The sequence below is a fragment of the Rhipicephalus sanguineus genome, chromosome 3 (assembly GCF_013339695.2).
Source record: "Rhipicephalus sanguineus isolate Rsan-2018 chromosome 3, BIME_Rsan_1.4, whole genome shotgun sequence".
Taxonomy (NCBI): domain Eukaryota; kingdom Metazoa; phylum Arthropoda; class Arachnida; order Ixodida; family Ixodidae; genus Rhipicephalus; species Rhipicephalus sanguineus.
In genome coordinates, this window is record NC_051178.1 from 186,411,952 (window position 1) to 186,437,117 (window position 25,166).

Sequence of the window (25,166 nt, forward strand, 5' to 3'; positions counted from 1 at the left end):
AGTACGAGATTAAAAGGCGCCAAGTAGAGCACCAATTATGCGAGATTTTGGTGTTAAAAGAGCAATTACGCTATGGTCAAAAAAGTTAAATATACGCTAACGGACTCATGAGTCGACTCACTCAGGCTCAGATCGAGCCACGAGTCAGAGTGAGTCCAAGCGAGTAATGTTTTGGTGGGCGAGTTTGAGTCCGAGTGAGCCCCAAGAGCAAAATATATTTCATGAGTGAGACTGAGTGAGCTCCACACTTTTTCCCGACCTATGCAAACAACATGATTATGAGGCACACCGTAGTGGGAAAATCCGGATCGATTTTACCACCCAAGGTTCTTTAAAGGGGTGCAGATACCTTTTTTTTTCGAAAGAAGGTTTACTCTGCCATACAAATCTCCTGTATACAGATACAGCTCTGAGCATGTGTGAAGCTCAGCAAATGCTGATAAGATATTTTATTTTTGATATTAGTCAATTTTTCCCATGGTGCACCTACCGACATCGGCACTACCTTGACGTCTGGCTACAGTACTAATTCTGGTGACTTCACCCAGCAGTCTGGCTAGTTGTAATGATGTCGGGTACCAAGACTTCCAAAATGGCCGCTTGTGCATCACCAATGGAGCCACGGTGTGAAGCGGCCATGCAAATGTCACGATATCTTGCGCGAGCACGTGATGAGAAGCTTGTACCGTGTCTGTGACGTCGGGGTACAGTAGAAACCGAAACTATCTTTTAAAAACATACTGCAATTACTTTTTCAGGGTGCACTCTTGCATAGCAGTACATTTTCTAGGCTCTTGAGGGCTTGGCCTTTAATTTGACGCAAGAAAATGACAACTGAATATTTTGTGTCAGTACCCCTTTAACATGCACCTAAATGTAAGTACAGAAGTGTTCTTGCATTTCACCCCCATACAAATGCAGGTGGCGTGGTCAGCATAGGACCCATATCGTCTAACCTAGCATTGAAACACATTACCTGCCAAACTACCACATCGGGCAGACGCCAAGGTCCTTTGAACTTGGTACTGCATTGATATGTGGCCGTTCTAACGCTCAATTAGTGACTGGCCTCGGCATTTGTCTGTGTGCTCAGTCATGTGGTTATGAGTGCTGTTTTGCTGGAGTGTTGGAACACATATTCTCTATAGACCATTGCAAGCAGATTGAGTAAGCAGCTGCTCCTGCTACTGTGCAACAGTGTCTCCCTATGACTCGACAGGAAAGCAAGAACACTGAAATTTACATCTCATATTTTTATTTTCACAAACATGCATACATACGCATGATACTAGCAGCTTTTGTAAACCTTGCGAAGGAACGAGGAATATGCAACCCCCCAAAATGGCACTTACGGAATGAGTTCTTACTAAAAAAAAATGTAGAAAAAGCTGCTAAAAAATAGTCTTTACTCCTATATCCACAGACAAGATCATTAAACAAGCTTGGACGGCACTTTTTCCTGCAGAGGGAATGAGCTCCCTTGCGCAAGGTCATATCGTATAAAAAAGAAAAAAACACTGCTACATAAACTGCTCGTCAAAGAGGCACAGCATATGGATGGAATGTGCGTCCTGCACAATGTGCAAGCTTCATTCTGCAATATTTTCAAATCTGAAAGTAAGAATAAAAATGGTTGGGGAAAAAGAAAAGGCACAGGTACAAAAATAAACACTCCTGTATAAGAGGTGCTAGTACACTATGCTTTTTTCAAAATATCAAATATTTCATGTATATTGTTGGGAGCAAGATTTATTTATAAATTGTAAGAGTTATAAAGCAAATCAGCATATCACAATAAGCTGGAATGAATACTGTTTGCAATAAGACAAGAATGGATGTTCTAGGCCCGATTGAACAAAAGTTATAGTACGTTGAACACTTGGCAAGTCACCGATGTCGAGCTTGGTCAAACTGGGATCAAGCTGGGAATGTTCAACATACCACAACTTTTGTTCAAATGGGCCTAGAACATCCATTCTTGTCTTATTGCATACAGCATGGATTCCAGGTTATTGTGATAGGCTGATTTGCTTGATAACCCTCACAGTTTAAAAATAAAGCCTGCTCCTAACAATACAAAAACCATTTAATAGTTTCAAAACTACATATTGTATTAGAACAATAATTGCATGCTTGAAATCAGCACATAAAAATACATAAGCTGTGAAAGTTTCATAATGATACGATCAAAAACAAGAAACATGTTTCAGAAGCAGGGTCTCCCCTTTAGTTTCAACAGCGAAAGTTATTACCCTTGGTTACTACAACGCCATGCACTTTGACGAAATCATAGAGCGTAGGAAAGGTTACCGCTTAACAACATAATTATACGTTATTATTGAAACATATAATGACTACTGCTCAGCCTTAGTTACAAACTTGGACATCATTTGCCACGCATGGCCCTGGTGCACTGCTGGCAAAAGCAATGGAAGCAACCTTTCCAAAATCAACTGAAACGAGCAAATATACAATCTGAAGTATTAAGTCGTTTGACTGGACAACAACTACCAGAACCAGCACTAAACCTATCACCCGCAACCAGTAGTGCCTAATAGTGCCACTTCCACTCTTACTTTTTAGTTCGTAAAGGTTATCATAAATTTAAGAGTAAAAAAAATCTGCTCATAGATAGAGGCACATCAACCTGAAATGAGCATCGAGGCCAGATTTTGCAGCAATTGATTTTCAAACTCGATCTCCTTTTACATGTGACGTTTGCTGAAACCTGGCATAGGCTAGTACAACTATGAACACTGGGCCAAATGACATTGCTAAATTTGTAATATGATTGCGCAGACAAAGTTTGTTGCAACACTGCCCGCACCTCTTACACTGCAAGTGGCCCCTTATTGTCAGGCTCAAGAAAAAGGAAAACGAAATGGAAAGAAAATTATTATTGCAACATACAGCATGGCAGACTGCAGTCCAACTTCAAAGTGCATTCACCTCTCTGCACCACAACTTACATGGCCCAGGCAGTTTACTATTTTTCAATGACGAAAGTGCAAGGCTGTAAAAATGCTGAGGTGTGAGATATTTTAAACCCAGTGCATTGAAAACCTATGCGAATCTTAACAAAACAAACGCAATGCAAACTCGCAACTTACCATTGCTTCTTCGAAATATTCACAAACATAACACAATAACCTAACTGTAATCCGTTTGCAATAATTATCTTGATGACAAGTCGGTAGTCAATTCGATTAAGTGACTAATCCTTGAAAGTCACCTAGGCATTTACTCAAACTTCTGAAAATGACTACAGCAGTTTACTGAAGCAAGCCCAACGAAATGTTGTCCTTGCAGGTGGCTTGAGTCATGAACCTTATTACAATATTGTGCAGTCTCTAACAGGCTTTCTTTCCAACTCTGTCAAATGTGCGAGTTGCTAAAAAAAAAACCAAAAAAAACAGTCACTTTAACCATTTGCAAAGAACTAGAAAACCACAGTACAAGAGTCATAGCAGAGTCCTTCAAACACGTCATATACAGTTTGTAAACTGTCAAAATCATCTTTCTCATCTTGCACAACACCAAATATTCGCTAAAATATCTTCTACATAAAAGAACCTTCCAAAAATATCTAACAGTCGTGTAAAAGAAGTACAGAAGTAAGACAGGTGGCACTGTACAAACGCAAGTCGTTAGCAGAATCCGCTGGCACCTGGAACCAAGACAGATGTAGCGAAAATAAAAACTAGAAGCAAAACAACGATCACAACCACGATTCTGATCAGTATATAATTTCAACATTTAAAAGAAGGGTGTACATCCATAAGAGGGTAAAAAGTTGGCAGGTGCAATGGCATTACATAGTACAACTATTCGAAGAAAGAATGCGGCCAAATTACGGAACCACAAAAGAACGTCGCACTGTATTGCAGTTCATACTGAACTCGACTGTACATTCTAGAAGAACCATGCCTGATGAAGCAAATCATTATCGTCACCAACCACACATCTAAATCCCTTTAATAGCTGCCCTAAGTTAATGGAAAAAAAAAAACGAACCTTCACACAGCCTCTCCTGTGCTACAAGCCGTATCATAATAAGAGTCTATCGACCATCAAAAGCTATGTCCCAGATACTTGAACACAAAAATGCTTGAAAAAAGACTCATTGATTTGCTTGCAGCTACTGCATCTCTACGGTACAATGCATCGTTTTATGACCCATCCTGAATGAAATAAGGCAAGATTGGTGAGGCAGGCACACTGGAAACACATGCACGTGCGAGATTGTCCATGCAAAGGCGATCCTCAGCCAAAACATCTTATCTCGGCATTTTGGATGTCAAGACTGCAGGCGATGCTAAATATACAGGCATGAATTGCAGCTGCTGCCATTACGCTGCCCCAGTACAATGTCCCATTGTTCAAGCAGAAGATGTGTTAACTAAACTGGCATGAAGTGAAAAATCTGCAAGTGTTAACGTAAGCAACCAACCACATGTGAAGGCAGGCCAGCGCTGATGGCCCCACAAAGATGTAAAGCTAAAAGGCACTCTTATAGCTTTACTAATGTTGGCTTGATTGGCAGCTGCAGCTCTTGTCCCAAGTAAGGACTATGCAGAACATTTTATATGTTGAAACGAAACTGCTGGAAAAGCCGTTGGCTACATTATGAAGACTATGAGGAACATACAATGCCATAGCAAGAGCAGTTGTTTACAGAAAAGAGAGAAAGAAACACTGGCACATATGTGCCACAAGAAATTGCAGCCCGACAAGTCAACACGTGCAGTTACGCTCATCGTGTAATGCAACAGCGTATGTAAACGAGACAGTTATGCAATCACTAAGAACAAAAAGTACATGGCAGCTAGGCACGTGGTGCCAACTACTACGAGCTTCTACAATTTCACTGGTCCCACAGTGCAGCAATGTAGTGGCAGTACACGTCACACTAGCCCGACCAAGAGTGGCCGTGGCACTAAAAATCAGTAAAAAAGGACACGGCCCTCCTCCAGTCAAAGCTCCGTGGTCATGATGGTGCGCCTCTCAACCTGCCGTTTGGGGGCGGGAGCATCGGCTGAGCCAACATGCCACGGCGAAAGCTGGCTCGATGTGCAGTTGGACAGCGTACGCTTGACCACCACGGGTGCGGCGATCCCACCGTTGCTGACACGTGGATGCGTGGCAGAGGAAAGGGAGCGCGTGACGGGATTCGCCCCGGCAAAAGATGTCTCCTGCGCACACGTACAGAATGATCCGTGGCATATTAAGCAAACCCTTGTAGCAGACTTGCATGCTCATGTACGGTGTGGTCCATTGTTAAAATTGGCACACCTAGCTGGTAATACAGCCAGACAACTCGAACACTTTTATCAAGAGGGGAACATGGCCAACTTGGATGCATTATGCTGATACCTATGCATTCAAAAATGGTCGGAACGCCTTCATGTCCATCTTTCAGCTCTATTCAATAGCCAATTACTAAATGAGTGCTAGGAGTTATAGACGAAAGTCAGCTTATGTGAGAAAATCAAATCGCAAAAAGAAAGAGCCAATTTAAACTTGTACAGACAACAGAGCTTCACCGCATCCTCTTTAGAATGCTTCTTATGCCAACTACAACAAACTTTTTACTCATGATCATGCTTAAGTGCTCGGAAGCCAGGCAGATAACAAACTTATTTCTAAGTCTCATAACATGGTTATAAAGGAAGTTTACAGTACTGACCATAAACCACAACAGAGAATTTGTCAAGCAATAAATGAAACTGTTAGCGGTATATTAACTACTCGCTTACAATATGGTTTCAGTATCCCCAACTCATTCAGTGCAATGAACAGCAGCATGGTGTCACAAAATAATGCTGGAATATTGTGCCCACATAGGCTTAGATGACAGATAAATACCTAATAATCAGAACCAAACCTTCTCACTGCTTCAATGCAAAAATTGCTCAATGCTAGTTACGTCAGACTAGATGGCTAACTTGCAGACACTGAAACCACTCAGTGATTCTGGATGAAATCTCCTGCGAGCTAAAAAATTCCATGTTGTGTCCTGCAATACCGTAAAATGCCGAGCAGGCCCCCCCCCCCCCCCTACGGTGAAGGATAATCCGACCAGATTTGGATGGGGGGCTGCTTGCTCGGTCCCGGACCGAAATTCAAGATGGCGGTGGAGTGCCACTAAAAATAAAAAATGCCAATCCATGTTTCTAATGAAATACTTTATTTATTTACTATTTTTATTCCCCCTCGTCACTGCCAAACAATTGAAGCAGCGACCGATTTGATTAATATACGACCAGGCCACATGACAACAGAATTTCATAAAGAACATTAGATACGCATTCAGTGTACTCATTCTTGTGGTTCTGTTTACACAAGCGATGCTCGTCTTGAAAAAAAAAAAAAAAGTGGCCACAGGGGAGGAGGGGAGGGGGGCGCTTACTTGGTCACTGGCGCCTATTTCAGATCTCCCGAAAAAGGGAGGGGGGCACTTGCTCGGGTGGGGGCGCTTGCTCGGCATTTTACGGTAGTCAATAAGATTGTTCCATTTTTCCAGCAGGTAGAAAGTGACAGTCAAAGCTCTCTATAATCCATTAATGTCTAATTCGTGCAGCGACTGCCTATGCCACATGAAACTGCTACTCAGGCATAACAGCCCGTCCACAACATAAGGAATATTACAAACTCACTTCATCCAAGTTCTTAAAGTCAATTTAGTCCCAAAGGGTGAGGACAAATCAACGTTATTTTAAGTGCGGAACACACAGAAAGACACTATGCAAAAGGCCTTGATGTGAGTAAGGGAGAATAGCTTAAAGCAGGGCTTAAAGTCAGGGGGGGGGGGGCTCCCTTTTCTTAAGGAGGGGCTGTATGTATGTGTGTATGTATGTATGTTTTTAGGTCGCCGCCCTCTGAGGACCCCCCTCCAACGAAGGGAGACTTTAAGCACTGGCTTAAAGGTACCACTGACATGAAGTAAAATATAGCAAAAGAAAATTGACTACAATGCATTCGTGCTATTCTGTGTCCACTAGTATTCCTACGAAGTTAAAAATTCACAATATTCACAGACACAGCAAAGGATGGGAGAGCACAAACATTTGAAAAAATAGCACAGACAACACACCTTTCAGGGGATACATATGCACTCTAATAGCAATGATTTGTCTTCATACACACCACACAGGCAGCAGCAAACTTCAAATGGAACAACCTGACAAACAACACACTATTTTGATCATAGGAACTTTTTTGGAACACATGGAAGTCTTGCAAGTGCATGATGGGAGACCAAGAAATGAAACTATTTCATGAGCAGAATAAATTTTTTGTAAAACTCAATGAAACATTTACGAAATCACTGAATGAGCCCAAGTTTGAAAGCTTTACGGAAAATTAGAGATTTAGCAGGGAAGAACTAGTGCACACAATATAAGCATGATTTGAGCTATTGTGCTGATTTATGAGGCTGCAATCATGCTTAGCAATCAATGCTGCATCACGCTTTTAAATAGTCACGCATGACAAGATGCTCCTGTATTTTTTCCATTTTCACTTCGTGCCGAGAGGATGGCCTTCATCATACTTCACTTGAACAGAAGCGCCTTTTTGCTTACTCTGTGGGTGTTGTTCGAAGTCTTTGGCTGAGGTGCCTTTACGCATCTTCCTTTAAAAGCAGTCAAAGTATGCTTCTTGAAGCCAATGTTTCTTTATAAACAAATGCTAGGGATCTCTCTTCATTGCTCAAGTGGGATATAATGACAGCTGTATGGGTCCACTTGACTTTCTTGCACTCCATGAACTTGTTCAGAATAGATCCATTGCCACTTTTTCAGTCACTGGAAATCAGCCCAAAATGTTATGAAACCTGCGTGTCACTGTTGCAATAATTGAGAGTGGGAACTCATCATTCATGAATGAATGTTGATGAGCGGATGCCACCATATATATTTTTTAAATTTAATTCTGGAGTCTTAAGTGCCAAAACTGTGTCGTGTTTATGAGGCACCCTGTAGGGGAGGGGGACTCCGGATAAAGTTTTTGATTACCTGGGATACATCAATGTGCACCTTATGATATAAGTACACAGGTGTTTTTGCATTTTGCTCCCATCAAAATGCGGGCAGCACGGCTGATAGTTGGACCTGCACCTTTTGCTCAGCAGCATAACACACTAGCCAAGCTGCTAGGGTGCACAGAGCAGATGCACCACCATGCTGCCATGGTGAAATGTTTACGAAACAAAGCGAAGTGTAAAGCATTCTGAACTTGTTCAGTGAGTGCAAGGAAAGAAGTGAATGGTCCTTAAAACGTGAGGGATGTGCACTTGGGACACTTACAGTAAGCACCACACCATCCAAGCTCTTTTTGGGGAGTGTCGGGGGAGATGGTGGTGGTGGTGGTGGTGGTGGTGGCGGCGGCGGTGATGGCAGTGCTGGCTCAAGGGTAGCAGTGGGAGGAGGAAGGGCATGTTCAGCGGGTGCACTAAGGGGTTTCTTGGATGGCAGGAGTGGGGTGTTGGGAGGGGGATTGCTGTGATTGCTGTTGTTAAGCAGCAGTGCGGGGTGGTCAGCCTTGCAGCCAGCTGGCGGCAGCGTTTCCTCGTCCTCGCTATCAAACTGAATGAGTAGCTGCGAGGAATCGGGGCTGCTGGCACGTGGTGCCTGCTGGTGCGCGCATGCCGGCAGCGGGCTACAGCCGCCTGCGGCGCTGGCGGCGCCACTGCCGGCAGACGACCCCTGTGGCTGGTGGTGAGAGGGGAAGAAAAGGAGGGAGTGGCACAGACACAATGGGGAGAGAATCACTAGTTGTTTAAGATGCAGGAGCTACACACATTTAGACACAAACAGCATGCAGCATAACGTGCTTCTTTTTCTAATGGTGATTAACGAGCACTCCAATGGTTAGGCAGCTATAGTCAGTTACAACCTAACAATAAATACAAGCTCCTCCCACAAAACTGCAGTGCACTTGTCAATCACCTATGTAAGAGAGCATAGCAAGCTGATTTCCTTTCAAATCACAAGTACTTTTTCTGTGCTAATGTAACTACCATGCATGCAGTAAACTAAAGGTTCGTCGTTCCAATCTAAAATCCAATCTTGGGCTAAAAAGTTATGTCACAATCTCAGACGAAATTTGCCAGCACGATCAAGTTTTCTAGTTATAACCAGACACAAACATGTGTCTGTAGCTCGACATCACTGAAATGAGCAAATGTGACTGGTTGGAATGTCTATGCAAATTCTCTCCGGGTGGGACAGTGATGGATGTGGGTGGAGCTTGTCTTTATTCTTTGGTTGTAACCGACTGTAGTCTAAAGAAGTACTGCGGTCACTAACCGATCATCACGTTTGGCGGTGTCTTACATTGGACACAATAGATACGTTAACAAGATAGATTTTTACCAGGTTGGCACATCAGCCCACCCCAAAATCACAGAAAAGAATGCCTCCGACCCTTGCTCGAACGTGACCTTGCTTTTGGAACACTGTCTTGCTTAGCAGCAGAATCGCAAAATTTTTTGCCACTGGGAGGCTACCAAGTTTTCTGCTTTTATATGCTCCTTCTCTTCAACCACAACAAGATAACGCACCAACTAGCCCTGAAGATGGTCAGCAAAAGCACTGACTTTCTTACACGTCAGAAAAGGCTATTAAAAATTTACTAGCTACTCATCAGTGCTCATCCACTGTGCTTTCAAGTTTCAATACCTTCATGCCAATTCATAGGAGCATAGGATGTGGAAGTGTACATAATAAGAAAAGCACACATTGCCGACCTTAGTGCTGATTCCTTGACACAGTTTATTTATTAGAGTTTAGCAAAAAAAACACGTGCTTGTTAATAAACACGCAATAGATGGCTTGCACTGTTACTGCCAAGTGAGGGAACACTTGAGTGACATTATTGACTCATCTACAGAAATTCGGTGGGATCTCCAATGCACCATTATGACATCCATGGCACGAAGTGCAAGCCATCCTAACTTGCCGTCTAATGAAATGCAAGTAGCACAATATTAGGTTGGTATAGTGAATGCAGTGGTATAGCAGCTGCCTTGCATAAGCAAATAAAGCACTTATTGGCATGCAATTAAACAAATAATTTTGCTCCAGTGATGTTGAGAGATGGAACTGACGTGGTATGGTCATTCCATTGCTAGCTCATGTTTCAATGGGTAGTGCAGGGCACCCTTTACACACCAAGAGAAGTCAGGGGGCTCTTGGTAGACATCACTTTGTGGTGCATATTTAGCAGAGACATGCTATCTTCAAGCACTTCTCAGTGATAATATCAAAGACCAAAAAACTAGGGGTGTGCGAATATTCGACATTTCGAATATTTTTCGAATAGTGTTTGCTATTCGATTCTATTCGCACTGGAATTTTACTATTCGAACTATTCGAACTTCCCAAAGACAAACGCAGTCAACGTCCGATTGAAAGTGACCCCTTCAGATTTTTAATATGCTTCACCTCATTACACTCTCGTATTGCAGCAAAGCTGCCTTTCAAACTCCGTTACGGTCCATAGAGTTAATATACTGACTCTAGAGGAAAAGCTGGGCCGCGAGACCTATAACCACAAGAACGCTGACATCTTGGAACGTTGTCATTCTTGTCATCACATATCAATCCTAAAGAAGCACCTGCACAATTAAAAACTTACGGATATTGTTTTGTGTTTATTTTAAATACTTCTACGAAAGAATACAACGGCTATTCATGAAATTTACTGCGCGCGGAAAGGAGCGTTTGCAGGCGGGTTAACTAGATAGCACCACCATATCAACACTCGCGAGTACGGGAGTGTGTGCTTGTGGCCGATTGCGCCGGTTTGCGCGTCGTGTCAAAGCCCCTGAAACTTTGTCCGCGACGTGTATCTCGTAGTTGTCATAGTGTCCCATTGTGTGCGTCTTCTGTCGCCGCATACCACTCGACTTCATGTGACAGCTCTTTTTTTTCTTTCGAGCTGGAAACTTCAGTGCATCAGTGCAAACCAGGACGGACGGCAAAGAAGAGATGAGACAAGCCCTGAATGTACGAACTAGTCGCAACCGATTTTTTTTATACTTTTTAACGGCGATAAAGCTTCGTGGGCGGTGTATCTTTAGTTTCGATTGAAGCTTTCAGGAGATGTCTCACTCATATTCGCCGCTGCATGCTGCAATCGACATTGTTCTGCTTTACGGCTCTCTGCGCTGAAGTACGGCAGCAATGAGCTGAAAAAGAACGTTGATACAGGTGTCTCGCCATTGCAAGTCGAATCAGCGCGCGACCACGGCCTACGGACTTTGCTTCGAGCTGCGAATCTGTCGAGTGACCTTTGTGCCAGCGAACGGAGAAACTTTGGTAGGGACTGCCTAGTAAAAACCATGCACAAACAGGTGGAAATTTTAACTGTTATCAACCGGACCAGCTGCAAAGACAACCGTACACTAACACACGGCTTCACGCATCAAAACACAGCTGATCTTCTCTGAACAGCGCGTAGCTGGCTTAGGTTGGTAGATTAAAACTGATTACCACCGTCAAATATAGCGAGCGTCTCAGGGTCTGGCAACGCTGGCAACGATCGTTTCGTTCCATCATGGCGGAACCCATGCGGTTATAGGTTCCAATGCATGGGCCCTATGGGGAGCTTTTCCTCTAGAGTCAGTATATTAACTCTATGTTACGGTCGAACTTAGCCAAGAGACAGTCAACGTCCGTTTGGAAGTGGTCCCGAGATTTTCAATATGCTTCACCTCATCACACCCCCGTACTGCGGCAAAGCTGCCTTTAAAGCTCCGTTACGGTCGAACTTAGCCAAGAGACGTCTGATTGGATGTGGCCCCTAGATTTTCAATATGCTTCACCTCCTCACACCCCCGTATTGCGGCAAAGCTGCCTTTCAAGCTCCGCTACGGTCGCAAATGTATTAACTCAAGAACACGCTGGTTCCAATATGGAGATGAAAGATGTGGCAGAGTTGGGGGCTCAATTAATGCTGTTTTGGACCTGAAATTTGGGCAGGAAGTCTGAAAAATCGGACGCCGAAGCTTTTTAGCATCCAAAATTTCAGATGTTCTTATATATCGACGTCTACAAGGCAGATTTGGAACTCTGGACTTGAAGGGAGCACACCCTTGTCCACCACATCAGTTGGGCTTCCACAGAAGTTGAAAGAGGAGGAGAGGCTGAGGAAATGGCATCTTTGCCTATCACGTGTAAAGTGGTGTCGGCAACACTTTGGTTGCACCAAATCATGTACATAAATAGGATTCGGCCTCTACATTGCCTCATTCTTTATAAGACAACTATGAAACACCACCCCACCAGTGCTTCATCAACCTAGCGAAAAGAAACACTTTCATGTTGCTATCTCATAAGAATATGCTTAGGAATCCTCTCTAACTTTCTTTTCTGCAATTTTGCTTCGAAGCATTCGAAAAATAATCTAGAAATATTCGAAAATTATTCGAAATTATTCGATTCGATTCGATTCGCACTCAATCTTTATTATTCGAATTCGCTTCGCACCCAAAATTTTGCTATTCGCACAGCTCTACAAAAAACTCATTAAAGGCCTACGTTTATGTCTAAACTGACATATGCTTCGTTTGCATTATTTGTTTAATTTAAAATGATGCCATCCTAAAAAACCATGAATACCAGGCCTTGAAGAAAGATTCTTTCAGGCATGAAAACAATCACAGGAATCGCAGGCAAGGCTATAATTGCCATATTTAAAATATAATATAGAAAACATTGTAATGTCACGGCCAGGCTACAACGAGGGTCGAGCAATTGCCAATGATGTCTTATCCGCACCAACACTATCGCTGACAAACTATTAGACTCATACCTTGACATTGTAGAATACTGTATTTAGCAAGGTTCCTTAATAGATCTATACGACTGCTGACAGCAGCCAATTTAAATTTTGTAATTTGAATACGTAACCATGATGTGCTACATAGTGAAAAGGCAGGTGCAGCTCCACTCACCAGTGCAGCCACTAGGTCGCCAGCATGTCCATTGCTGAGGACAGCAGTACTATCGGCCAAGAGATCCTTCGTATCACTGCAAATACACAGCGACACCTTTCTAAGATAGCAAAAGGGTTACGTACCGTATCGGTTTATTTTTACAGAGTCAAAGGCATGGAAGCCTAGCTACACAATAAGGTGTCATGCCCCGTACGTACACCATTGAAGAAGGACCATTAGGGTAACCTTTATTTTCTAACCCCTTCTTTGCAACGCTGACATAGCCTTTTATTTTTTTCCTTTTAACATATTGGCACTTTTCTTTGCACGTTCAAAACCGGTAATTCAAATTAATCATGAAAACTTATTACCACTTCCAGTAACAGTAAAAGAAGCAGCAATGCAATCCCGCAGTGGCACTGCTAGTTAATTACAAAGGCGATGACTATGCATTTTGAATAGCTACATAGTTCACATTTTCAGTCAGCGTTTGTACAGTATCCCTGATCATGCTAGACTTTGGGGAATTGGTGCAAATGTGCCCTCCTTGACTTACCAGTGTCTTGTCTTTTCTCTATTCACAGATGCTTTGGCTCCAGTAAACTCACTGGATTCACTGCAAGTGAGAGGTATATATATGTGAGGTTTATGTTCTTTGCAGCTGGGGCTTGAGAATTTGTGGAAAGCACAGGAACACATATGCAGCCAAAAAGCAAGAATGGCCTATTTGAATGGTGCAGCCCCAAGCTCAACTGTTGAATTAAACACCATTATTTCTTTGTTTAACTGCATATGTGCTACAATATTTACAGCATACGCACTCATTATATATATATATATATATATATATATATATATATATATATATATATATATATATATATATATATATAAACATTTTAAGTTATTTCTGTTATATCGGTGCATATCTGCAACCAACAAGCACTGACCTAACAAAGCAACGTTTGAATGTTTCTTACTGATATGAGCATGCAACAAAGATGAGCTTTAATAAATGTCAGATACCAAAGACACTTTTGAGTCAAATGCGGCTTTGTTACAACAAGGTTAGACAGCAGACTTTCAAGGATGTGATGTATTTATTATCAGCTTACCCATTCACATGAATGACAGTCTTGTACTTTTCTGCCATAAGTGGCTTTCCGTCTTCATCGTCCGATAAAAGCAACGGCACTTTTTCCCCAACAACTCCTAGACTTGGCACTGCAGCATTAGGAAAACAAAAAGTGTATTATTAACTAACACTATACTGCAACTAGCACGGACAAAAAAATATATTATAGAGCCTGCATTTTGTCACTGAGTAGATACAGTACTATTTAGCAACGCCGGGTATTAGCAACCTCAATAGTAATTGCCACTGCTAACAAAATGTGTTCAAGTGCCGTGAATTTAATGGCTGCCTACTTTTTGAAATTGTGGGGTCTCTAAAGCTCTTAGTAATAAGGTCTGCAACGTGCAAGCTTTAAAAAAAGAATATATGAACACTGGATGACCTAGTATAGTTGGGCTTTTGACATATGTTATGTTTTAGTAATATGTGTTTGCTTTTCACTTTACTTTATTTAAAAGTTAGGAACTGCACTCCATTTTAAGCAATACTTGAAACATAATGCTAGGTCATTTTTTTCACCCATCTATGACTTTGAAATGCTGCAAGCCCAACAGTAGGCAACTAAGCTTCACAGGAATGTCAACCTCCCAATGCCGAGTTGAAAATAGTAGAGAAACGCAATTTCTCCAGACACAAGATATAATATAAATACCGCTATCACTACAGGGGCCCTGATTCACTTTTCCAAGTAATCATTGAATGACCTCAGTATCGAAGTTAATTGCCTCACAAATTGATCGCTGCAAAAATGTTTCAAATCCATCGAGTACGAGTGCAGTTACAGGCATTTGTTTCATGCTTTAAGCGCTTTCTCGTTTTGTCCCAGCGAGGGATGACAGAGGAGGAAAGAAGCTACGTCCATAGAGTTTCCTAAAATTAACTAGAGGGGACTCTGGCACAGCAACCGTTCAGCCACCATGGAAATGATGGGTAGTACACGGATTTGCCTAGTCTTCATACTTGTGGGCTCCGAACGCACTTGTGGCTTTGTTTATTGCTATGTTTTGGTTTTCTTTCGGATAAAAGAATGGATCGTTGTAAACTTCGTGACCAGATTTGAATCGGTGAGCTTAAAGAAGTTAAAGTGGCGAAGTGAAACTGCTGATTTTTTTGCTGAACATTGTTTTGCGACAAAGCAGATGCAGGTGACGCGGAGCCAAACGGAGCCGAAAGAACGAAGTTTAGACAAATCCGTGTACTACCCATCATTCCCATGCTGGCTGAAGCGCCATGCGTTGCAGCTCCCATTGACACTTGCGCCAGAGTTTCCTCTAGTAAGTGTTGTATGAAACTCTATGGCTACGCCAGCATGCATCATGAAATGCAACTGCTCTCTCCTTGTGTGATACAGGTTTACGGTAGTGTTGCCACTATGTAGTTTTAGCAGACTATAGAGTACATGCGGGAAGTTGGTGACGCTTCTAGATCCACATAACCAAACTATTAAAGGGACACTAAAGGTAAATAACAATTTATGTCAGAGTGAAAGCTCAAGGTATGACAACGTCTAAAACGGCAATATTATCAACAGCAGTGCCCTACTTACCAACAAATTAAGCTAAATGTATCACACGATGAGCGCCACGAGCGGCACATTTTGAAAATGATCCCGATGACGTATGAGAGTCTGCCTACAATTAATCACTCGTAATCAAACTAGCTGCAATAAAAAAAGAACCTTCCGTGCATCAAGAGACTTAATAAAACGTTGCTTGTTCATTTCTGTTCGATTCATGGAAAAAAGAACCTCTCTGGTATTGCAATGGAAAATGACGCGCTTGGTTCAAAGGTTCCGTTTTCGCCGAACTGCGCTTCGCCCGGCGCCCTGCTTCGCTCACGGGGTCGTGTCTCAGTGGTAGTTTCGGTATCGCATACTGCCGCGTGAGTTTTGCGCGCTCGTGAAAGTCACTCTGACAGAAAGTTCGACAAAATGCCGCATGCATTTGATGTTGCCGGATGCCCGAATGGTGCACGCCGCTAGTGCACGCTGCTGCGCAGTAAAGGTGGGCAACGTTGTACACGGCAGCAGTGACGTGTGAAAGACCGATTACAGGCGGGTGATTTGAAGTGCGCTAACGCGATGCGGACCACTAGAACGTGATTTTATTTCAAAATAAGCACTTCCTTGGTATAAAAGTAGCACTACGAGGTTTCTGGACCGCTATTTCAACAATCAACGTCGACTTAATATTTGCCTTTAGTGTCCCTTTAACACCGCTGCATTGGCCCGTTATCTTTAATTGTGAGGGCCATTGCTGTTGATGTGGAACTCACAATAACACAAAGACAGACTTGCAATTCCTCCTCTAACACCTAACACCCGACTGTTCCACAAGTTGTCAAACGCACGCCGACCATACATCTACTGGATGCTTCAGTGACTGCGCACCGTAAACAATGTCTTCACACATACAAAGTGCCAGACGTAGAAAAGCCTATTCTATTTCTTGCAAAACAAAAAGCAAGCACGCCAGTCACACTGTGAAATAACCAATGATGCACCTGTTGTAAGGCTCAAGCGCAAATGCTCATGTAGCCCACAGCTGGCGTGAAGCAACACCTGTCACACTTATCAAGATGCGGCCTGCGATGGCTTCTCATATGCAAAATACAATACAAATATTCTTGTCTCAATCCATAAATTAGGTGTTGACAGGGGTAAAACTGGCGCAGGTCACATTTGTTCTGACCACTCATGGAACTCTGAAATGCCCTTCACAGAACTCAGTTTGAGAACCCCTGGTATAGACAATGATCTGGGAACAATAACGTGCAACACAGACAACAAAACTGCGTGCGTGGTAGCATAAAATGACAGCTCACCCCTACGCTTGTCTTCTTCCGCCTTGGCCTTGAGGATGTTGCACTTCATCTGGTCAGGTGGTATTGGCTTGGGCATCCCACTGCTTGTACCAGCCTTGGCCTGGTTGTTTTTGACACCACATGAAACCACAGTGACAGTGCCAGCTGCACAGCAGTCCTTGCCACCAACACCACTCATTCCTGCGGAGCTGTTGCTGTTGCTCCTGTTGCTATTGCTTCTGCTGCAGCTGGTCCCACTTCCACTGCAGCTACTGTCCAGGGCCTTTAGCCTCCTGCTCAGCTCCTCAGCATCTATGGATAGGCAAAATGAAACCAAAGAAAGATTTTGCTTGATTGCTTAACCCTTATTGGTTTCTATCATTTTGCTGAAGTGAGAAATTGATACTTTGTGCGACTGAATGAGTAAAGACGGAAAAGATTCAGTGCAGCTTTTTGGCAATGTACCGCTAGATTTTTTCTCATGAATGGTCAAAGATTAAGGCATTGAACGATTCTTTGAACTTACATAACAGTTTGAAGTATGCCTGCAAAGTATGTGAAGACCATCTTTGTACGACCACCAAAGGAGTGAGATATGCCTGCTGTAGGATGCTCCAATTATGACGCAAAGAGATAACCTCAGCATGGGGGGATGCAAGGATGTATATAACACTCAAATCTCGATATAACGAACATGGATATAACGAAATATCAGTCATAACGAAGTAAATGAAGAAATGAAGAATAGTCTTGTCATAGATGCAGTGTTACAAATATATGTTTATAACGAATATTTTGATATAACAATCTTATTTTCCTGTCAGATGCGACATTGTTGTAACGAGGTTCGAGTTATTACTTTAGGAAGAGCTACATTTCTCTGCAGCACCAAACAGACAAGTCATGTAATTAGAGCCGCTGATGCTCAGACTCCGAAGTATATATTTAGTTTTGGTATTTCGTAAAGTCAATTATTCATTGTCATGATTCCTATACTAGAATCATAGGACAGAAAAGGTTTAAGGCTTAAACCACAGATGTGCTTGACCTACAGCAACGGCCGGGAAACAGTAGTCTGAGGGTCCACATTTCAAGCAGAACAAATAATGTACTCGTACATGGATAACGTTATACCATGGAAAGTCTTATAAATAGTTTCTCTTCAGTGTCAGCAGCCTCTTTCTCTCTCTTACTGAGCCACTCATTATTTGTAAGAAAACAAAAGAAAAACTAGATAAAACTAAAATATGTGTACGTTTCCATTGGTTTGGTTTATGAGTACTGTCCTAAAAAGGACTCAGGCTATGATAGATGCCGTAGTGGAGGGCTTCGGAGAATTTCAACCACCTGGGGTTCTTTAACTTGCATTGACATCACGCAGTACACAAGCACCTACCATTCTACCTCCCTCGAAACACAACAGCCGCAACCAGGATCAAACCCACGTGATTCCGGTCATGCAGCCAAGCACCGTAACCCACTAGGCCATCATGGTTGCTGTATGTTTCCACTGGTAACATCAGCTAAATACAAGAGATTCTGACTGACTGAGCTTTTGACTGTTACCATTAATTTAGAGCAACACTGAAGAAGGAATTCGAAACAGCCACACTATTTTCAACTACAATCCCAGAATAGAACACCTTGCTTGCAGTAAGTGATAGCTCTGTTTACTTGCAACAAAATGTTAGCAGTGACTTTACCTCTTGTGAGGATATTTATAGCTGCTTATCTATCCCAATATGAAGAGCCATGCAAGCAGGAACATTCCTAATGCATCTTCTGCATGAAACCAGCATTGTAAGATGTTGCCAAAACAGATGCACTACAGCACTTGTCTTAATTATTACAGTATCAAAGCCAAAGTATTACAATTAGACTTTTATGTTATTGCAATATATTCACCATAAAAAATTGTAAACAGAAGGTCCAACAATTCAAGAATGAACGCTTCCCCTCGTACGATTCCACAGGAGGTAGGCAACACGCGCACGTATGGCTAAAGACCTATACCGACAACAAAAACTCGCGGATTCCACGAGATAACTTGAAAGCTTGCAAAGGATTTGGCACACTTGTCATTTACCTGGTTCTGGGTCTGCAGGAATGTCGCCTTTCTTGTAGACAGTCAGGTCATTTCTGGTGTCTGATGCTGAGCTTGTTTCCTTGGCAAGGGAACGAATGAGGGTGTCCAGCCTGTTTTCTGCCTCTCCAGTAGCTACAACAGGGACTGGCAGATTGCACATCATCTGCTGGGCTGCGCGGAACAAGAGGCAAATCGATTCATGAAAAAGCACTGAGCTTGGCAAGAGAAATGTGTGCACTATCCTGGCATTCCTCACGAGAGCCAGCACAAATAGGACAATAAATAATGATGATTGACAATGACAGAAAGATGTACAATAGTGGTTTTTCTTTTTGCTTCTTTTTTTTTTTTTTCAAAGGCAAAAGTCCACTTTAGAGCCTTGCAAGTACAGTCAAATATCGTTAAATGGAATCTTAAGGGGCCGAGAGAATATGTCGCATTTTGATGTTTAATGGGAGTCTCATTTACTGAGACAGATGTACAAGGTTTCAGCAACAAAATAAAAAAACCAATTGAATTAGAGGCAGTTCTGTTTAAGTAGTGATTCTGCTTCAGCGATATCACTTTGCCGAGATTCTACCATAAATTAGAAATGCCTTTTTAGCATTTAGAGGTTTTGCTCAAGCTTGCATTGCTTTTAACCGTGCCCGGGTCCGGCACATATTTTGTCAGGCCAATGCAGTGATGGCGATGCTGCTTTCGTTCCCACAAGCGATGCACAAGTTGTCCCACACAAGAAGGCGGGCGCGAATGCCGGCACGGCCTGTCTTGTTCCGTGGCAGCCCAAGAATTTGCTGCTTATGTGGAATGGAACTGATTACTGCAGATCTGCAGTAACTGGTAATACGCAGATCAGTTTGGAGCAACACAGACTTACATGTTCTCAATTAGCAGTGGTCCCACTGTTAAATCCAGTGGTGCTACTGGGGCCACCTCTACACTGTTTTCTGGGTCTACAGCATTGAGGGCCACACAGTTTGGAAGCGATGCTCGATGACGACTTTCTCTAGTGGTGCGCCTCGAGTATCGCTGGCTGGGGCGCCGCTCAAACTGCACAGTGCGCCTTGTACGGTTCTTCTGCGTGGCTTGGAATTCTGTACGCCCACTGCAAGAAGAAAATTGAGAGTTGTGCAATCAACCTTACATATAATAACCGGCAAATTGAACTACTTGATAAACAGGAAATAGAGAGAAGTCTGCATACACATCCTAATAATTTCCGATTTCTGCTGGTAGTGCACACAAATCCTGAGAGTGCAGATACAGCTTGCTATGTTTTTATCAGTGCTTCAATATAGCATAAAAGGATACAGAGGAAAAAACAATATATATATATATATATATCATGCTCACCACCAGAGCATGTCCCGCACTCTTGCACAGGATTCTATCCAGAAATTTAGACGTCAAACGCTTGCAGCGCTTTGCTCAGACTTTCCCAGCTTAGAACACACGCTGTGGTGGTGCCCCACGTTATGGGGTAACAAAGACGTTACGTCGTCCAAGTGGGATGCTGCCCTACGCGGCCCGGATTTCGAAGCACAACTATGGGCAGTCCACCGGGTCCGCGTCATGGCGGAGAGGCTAGGCCTCTCTGTCCGGACATGGGAACAGCCCGCTACGTGCTAGTTCACGCTCCGAAGGACCTAAATAAAGTTATTCCATTGCATTCCATTCAGTAGAACGGTTCATTTACAAGGTTATAACATCACTGTAGCTCAATCACTATGACGCTAACAGCAGATTTACATCTCATGTTTCTAGACTAGTACTACAATATACTGCTGAAAACTTACAAAGTGATGGGACACTCTCTAAACCTCTCGTTGAAATAAACACACAAACTTCGCTGGATGTACCTGTATCGAAAACGGGAGCCCATGCGGAAGAAATTCTGCCGTGTGTTTGGCCCCCTCATGGTCTCCTTGAGCCGGAAGAAAGCATGGTGCTCTACAGCACACTTCCACAGGTGCTTCGCTGCCTTGGGGTTGTAAAGGCGGAACACAAATGTGTGTTCTTGCTCACGACCCTGCATAGATGGGAGTGTCGTTTCTAAGATAGCACATACACCATGATAAAGCAAGACAACGCTAGTTTCTGTCTCTATTTCTTTTATATATGAATACTTTGTCCTGTATTTTATATCACCCAGTTCTGCTTACAGCCTAATGTGTAGACTAACAGTACTAGTGTAAATAAATAATAAATAATTGAAAAGTTGAATTCAATTACCCTCTTCCTTCCCATCTTTCTACTTCCTGCAAGTAAAATATTCACTCTTCTAACAACAAAGATAAGATCACTATCAAATTTAATGGTCAACTTTAAATTAGCAATGGAGTAAGGCGGCGGTTCTGTGCATTCGCTGCCAAATATCTTCACAATTAAAGAAAGAAACAATGTTAGCAGCTTCCTTCAATGTGGATGTAGTAGTACTCTTATCACACAAAACAAAGTGCAACAAGCGCTACCTCTCTTCTAGCTATTAGGAATACACAAAAATGCAAACAAACATGGTACTTCCTTTTACATGCATCGTCACAACAACAAAGGCAATCATATGCTTTAGACAAAAAAGAATAACACCTAAAACTTAATGTCATATGGACTTAGACACATGTTTGAGTACTTTTCATTTTACAAACACTGATGAATTTCAATACAAAATATATTTTTAGAAACAAGAGTGACATTTCCAGACTTACAGGCACCAACCCACTTTACTGCACACGAAATTCAGATTGAACATCAGAACTGGGCCTGAGTACCTGTTTATGGAAGCATTACAAGTTGCACTTCAAAAATGAACAAGCAGCATGTGACTACAGACATCATGTACCCAGTTTAAGAAGCTATTATTATTCCTTTTTTCCTTCAACATGGTGAATGGCGACTGTAGTGAACATTGTGTATATAGACTGTCAATGATACATAAATAAAGGACAAGAAGAATTTTCTACTGTACCCATCAATCAATTGCACCTACATTTAACATATGGATAGCAATGTTTCAAATAATAGTGTACAGTGCAAAATGACAAGCACATTTGCAGGTCATTTTTAGTCTCTTCAACAAGCATCTTTTTCATTTACAAAGATCTAACAATAACACTGCTTTCAAACAAAAATTCTTTTCTCCCTTCCAGAAAAATACAATATCAACCATTTAATTTGCAAACATCACACCAGCCACAGTGCTGTGTTAGTAGCATTAACTATGAGCCTCATAACCGAACGTGTGTTAAAATGCATAACAAACATTTTTTACACACCTCATCGTCATCCTCCACAACCACAAGCGTCAGTTTCTTGCTCTTAAAGTCGAGCCGCGTAATCTTCGGCCAGAAGAAGAGGCCAATCTTGGTTTGCTTCTCAAAGACTAGAATGCCAGTTGGAGTGAGGCCCAGCGAGTATTCCTGGCCATCTTTCCCCTGCAAGGAAAGCACACCAAGAATGGCAAAACTCGTCAACAAAGCAGCCGAGAGAGAGAAAAACCCAGGAGCATATTTAACATTGCCTAGCAGCAACGTAGCCAGAAATGTTTTTTCGGTGGGACGGAGGGGGGGGGGGGGGGCAACCATACTTTATGTATGTGGACGTGTATATGTACACGTGCAAAATTGAAAAATTTGGGGGTAAGTTTAAACCCCCCTCCAACCCTCCTCCTGGCTACGCCACTGCAGCCTAGTGTACACTTTATATTACCAAATTTCCTAAAGGCACTATTCTAAGCTTTATCAGTAAGCAAAGTTTCCCACAATGCCATTAAAGCCACTATTCCCATGAGAAGAGCCTTTGTAAGCCAGCAAACACGTAAAAACAACAGTCAGATCAAAGTGCCACTCTGAAGTGGCCATGCCAGATCATTGTAACATCATTAACTTTTACAGCATTATGTTCAGGCCCAGTGAACCTTTTTAACACGAAAGTGTTTTATGCCGGGGTCCACCACGGCTCCAATGATGTATTTCCATGACAGATATGACGTTGTAAAATATAAAGACTAAGAGATGGCAAAGAAAAAAACTAGAAGAAAAAGCTCCGCCACTGGGAGTCAAACTTACGACCCCTCACTCCGCAGCGCGCGGCGCGAAACAATGAGGCCACAGACTGCACGTTTTTTGCCATACTAATGGCGAGCTATTTATATGCACCATGTGCCGGTGGCGGTACTCAGAGATCGGTGGTACTGTTTTCATTATCACTAGCGAGATGGTGTGAAGGGCTCGAAGAACGCGCTTTAAAGATCGATGCCCCACGCGTTGCGATGAGTGCGCACCTCTACAGGGCGTGGTCGCTCGTGCACGCGCTTATCTCTTGATGGCGGTGGTTTATACGTCTTGTGCTCTCACCGCAAGTTTGCGTTGAGAGCACGAAGGTCACTTCGCTCACTGCAGCGGCCGCTTTTGCGAAAGGACCGTGCTGCTCACACCAAAATAAGTTACAACTGTGACAGTTCGTGCTCATCCTGTGTATGTTCGTTTCATGCATCCTTTCTGCTTGGGCAGCGTGTTGCAAGTATCGAGCTGCTTTCCGTTCTTCGCGTGACATTACAATTTGTTGCTATAGCATTTATTCCTTCGCCCTTGGCGCGAAAGAATGCCCAACAAACGCTCAACTACGCCTGTTTCACTTTCGTGTCATAGCGATTCCTATGACAGAGGGATCAGCCATGTTTTTTTCAGAAACTATTGATTATACTGTACTTAAGAGAGACAAAACACTGAAGTTGGCAAGAACATTTACTGAGTAGCAATTGCTCAAATGCAAAAGGATACTTTGAAATCCTTGATTTCACACCGACAAGTTGACAGCACAGTGCCGGCATTAGGTGCAAGAAATTGATATTTGACCTTCATTTTATTTTCAAATTATTGGCCCACTACTGAGGAATTCACGAAAATTTAGTTGTGCAACAATATTTTAACAGTACAACATGATTTAGTGTTTCTCTTTAGTGCACCTTTAATGTTCCGCTTGTGCCTCCAAGGATAGACTGACATGACCGAAACCTCAATGTCAATTGCTGTCACTTGATTTGCTGTCGCTGTTTAGACACACATGGGCCCCACTAAATGGTCTCCGGCATTTCCTTTGACTTGAATAAACAAATGCTTCAATGCTGAGGTCTCGTAGATAAAGTAAGTGAAAACAACGGAGTGACCTTTAGAAGCTTTTCGCAATTGTGTACAAAAAATCTCTCGCACAAGAGTTATCCGAGAAGTCCGTTTCAACTACAACAAAAAAAGTGCTGAAAGGAAGGGTTTACGAAGTATTCTATACCCCTATATTTCCAAACACTGTACTGTAGCCTTCTACATAGATTCTGCCACTGCCAAGGAATATGAGCATGGCACAAGCTCTTGTGCAACTGGTTTGCAAAAACTATGGCGCCTTTAGCGAACACCAAGAATGGGTGATTCCTCTGATAACCACCTTTGGGGAAACAGCCGATAAGGCATTTGCATACAACTTACTCTGTCTCAACTACGCAATGCCATGAGCCAGAGCTTCTGCAGAGCACATGTATCAGAGCACCAGCAGAACAGACCAGACTTCTCTTTAAATTTTTTGCTTCATAGCCTACAGTGTCACTGTAGCGTAAGAGTGAAATTTTCAGACCAAGAGTCGCATTATATCTCTGCCTGTCTTGCGCCATAAAAAGCAAAAAGCAGATGATTACACGATGCAACTATTTTTTTGTTTTCACTTGTCAGACTCAAGGAAGCTTACAAAATATGGACAGCACTTTCAATATGACACAGTGATCATGTAGTGATGCATCCTAATGATTTGAAAGACTCAGTATCGGAATGCAATGTTGAAAAACAATTTTTATTGCTTAAGACTGTGCACGTGCATTACATTTGTGTGAACACGGTACCATAAAAAATAACGCTCAGCACATTCACTGCTATCGGTGCACACAGTAATGAAAGGGACACTAAAGTGAATCGACGATTCGGTTTAGATTCATAAATTATACTCTGAGAACTCTAATGCCGTTCATTTCACCATCATAGGTTTATTATTAAAAGGGTACTGACACCTTTTTTCGAAGGCGAGTTTACTCTGCCGTACAAATCTCCTCTATACACAGATGGCTCTGAGCAAGTGAGAAGCTCAGCAAATGCTGATAAGATATTTTAATTCGATATTAAAGTCAATTTTTCCATGGCGCACCTACTGACATCGATACTAGC

The 25,166-nt window shown here is 42.5% G+C and overlaps 1 protein-coding gene across 1 annotated transcript in view; it reads right to left on the reverse strand.

Moving 5' to 3' along the window:
• Positions 1–2,010: 2,010 nt before the first annotated feature.
• The window catches only part of LOC119387836 (band 4.1-like protein 5), a 34,206-nt gene continuing 11,050 nt past the window's right edge, over positions 2,011–25,166 (reverse strand). The window contains 10 exon segments of the mRNA XM_037655366.2: positions 2,011–5,192; positions 8,307–8,711; positions 12,959–13,034; positions 13,497–13,556; positions 14,056–14,164; positions 16,899–17,189; positions 18,964–19,129; positions 19,837–20,068; positions 20,823–20,992; positions 22,236–22,394. Coding sequence (XP_037511294.1) covers positions 4,974–5,192; positions 8,307–8,711; positions 12,959–13,034; positions 13,497–13,556; positions 14,056–14,164; positions 16,899–17,189; positions 18,964–19,129; positions 19,837–20,068; positions 20,823–20,992; positions 22,236–22,394 — 1,887 coding nt within the window. The 3' untranslated portion in view covers positions 2,011–4,973.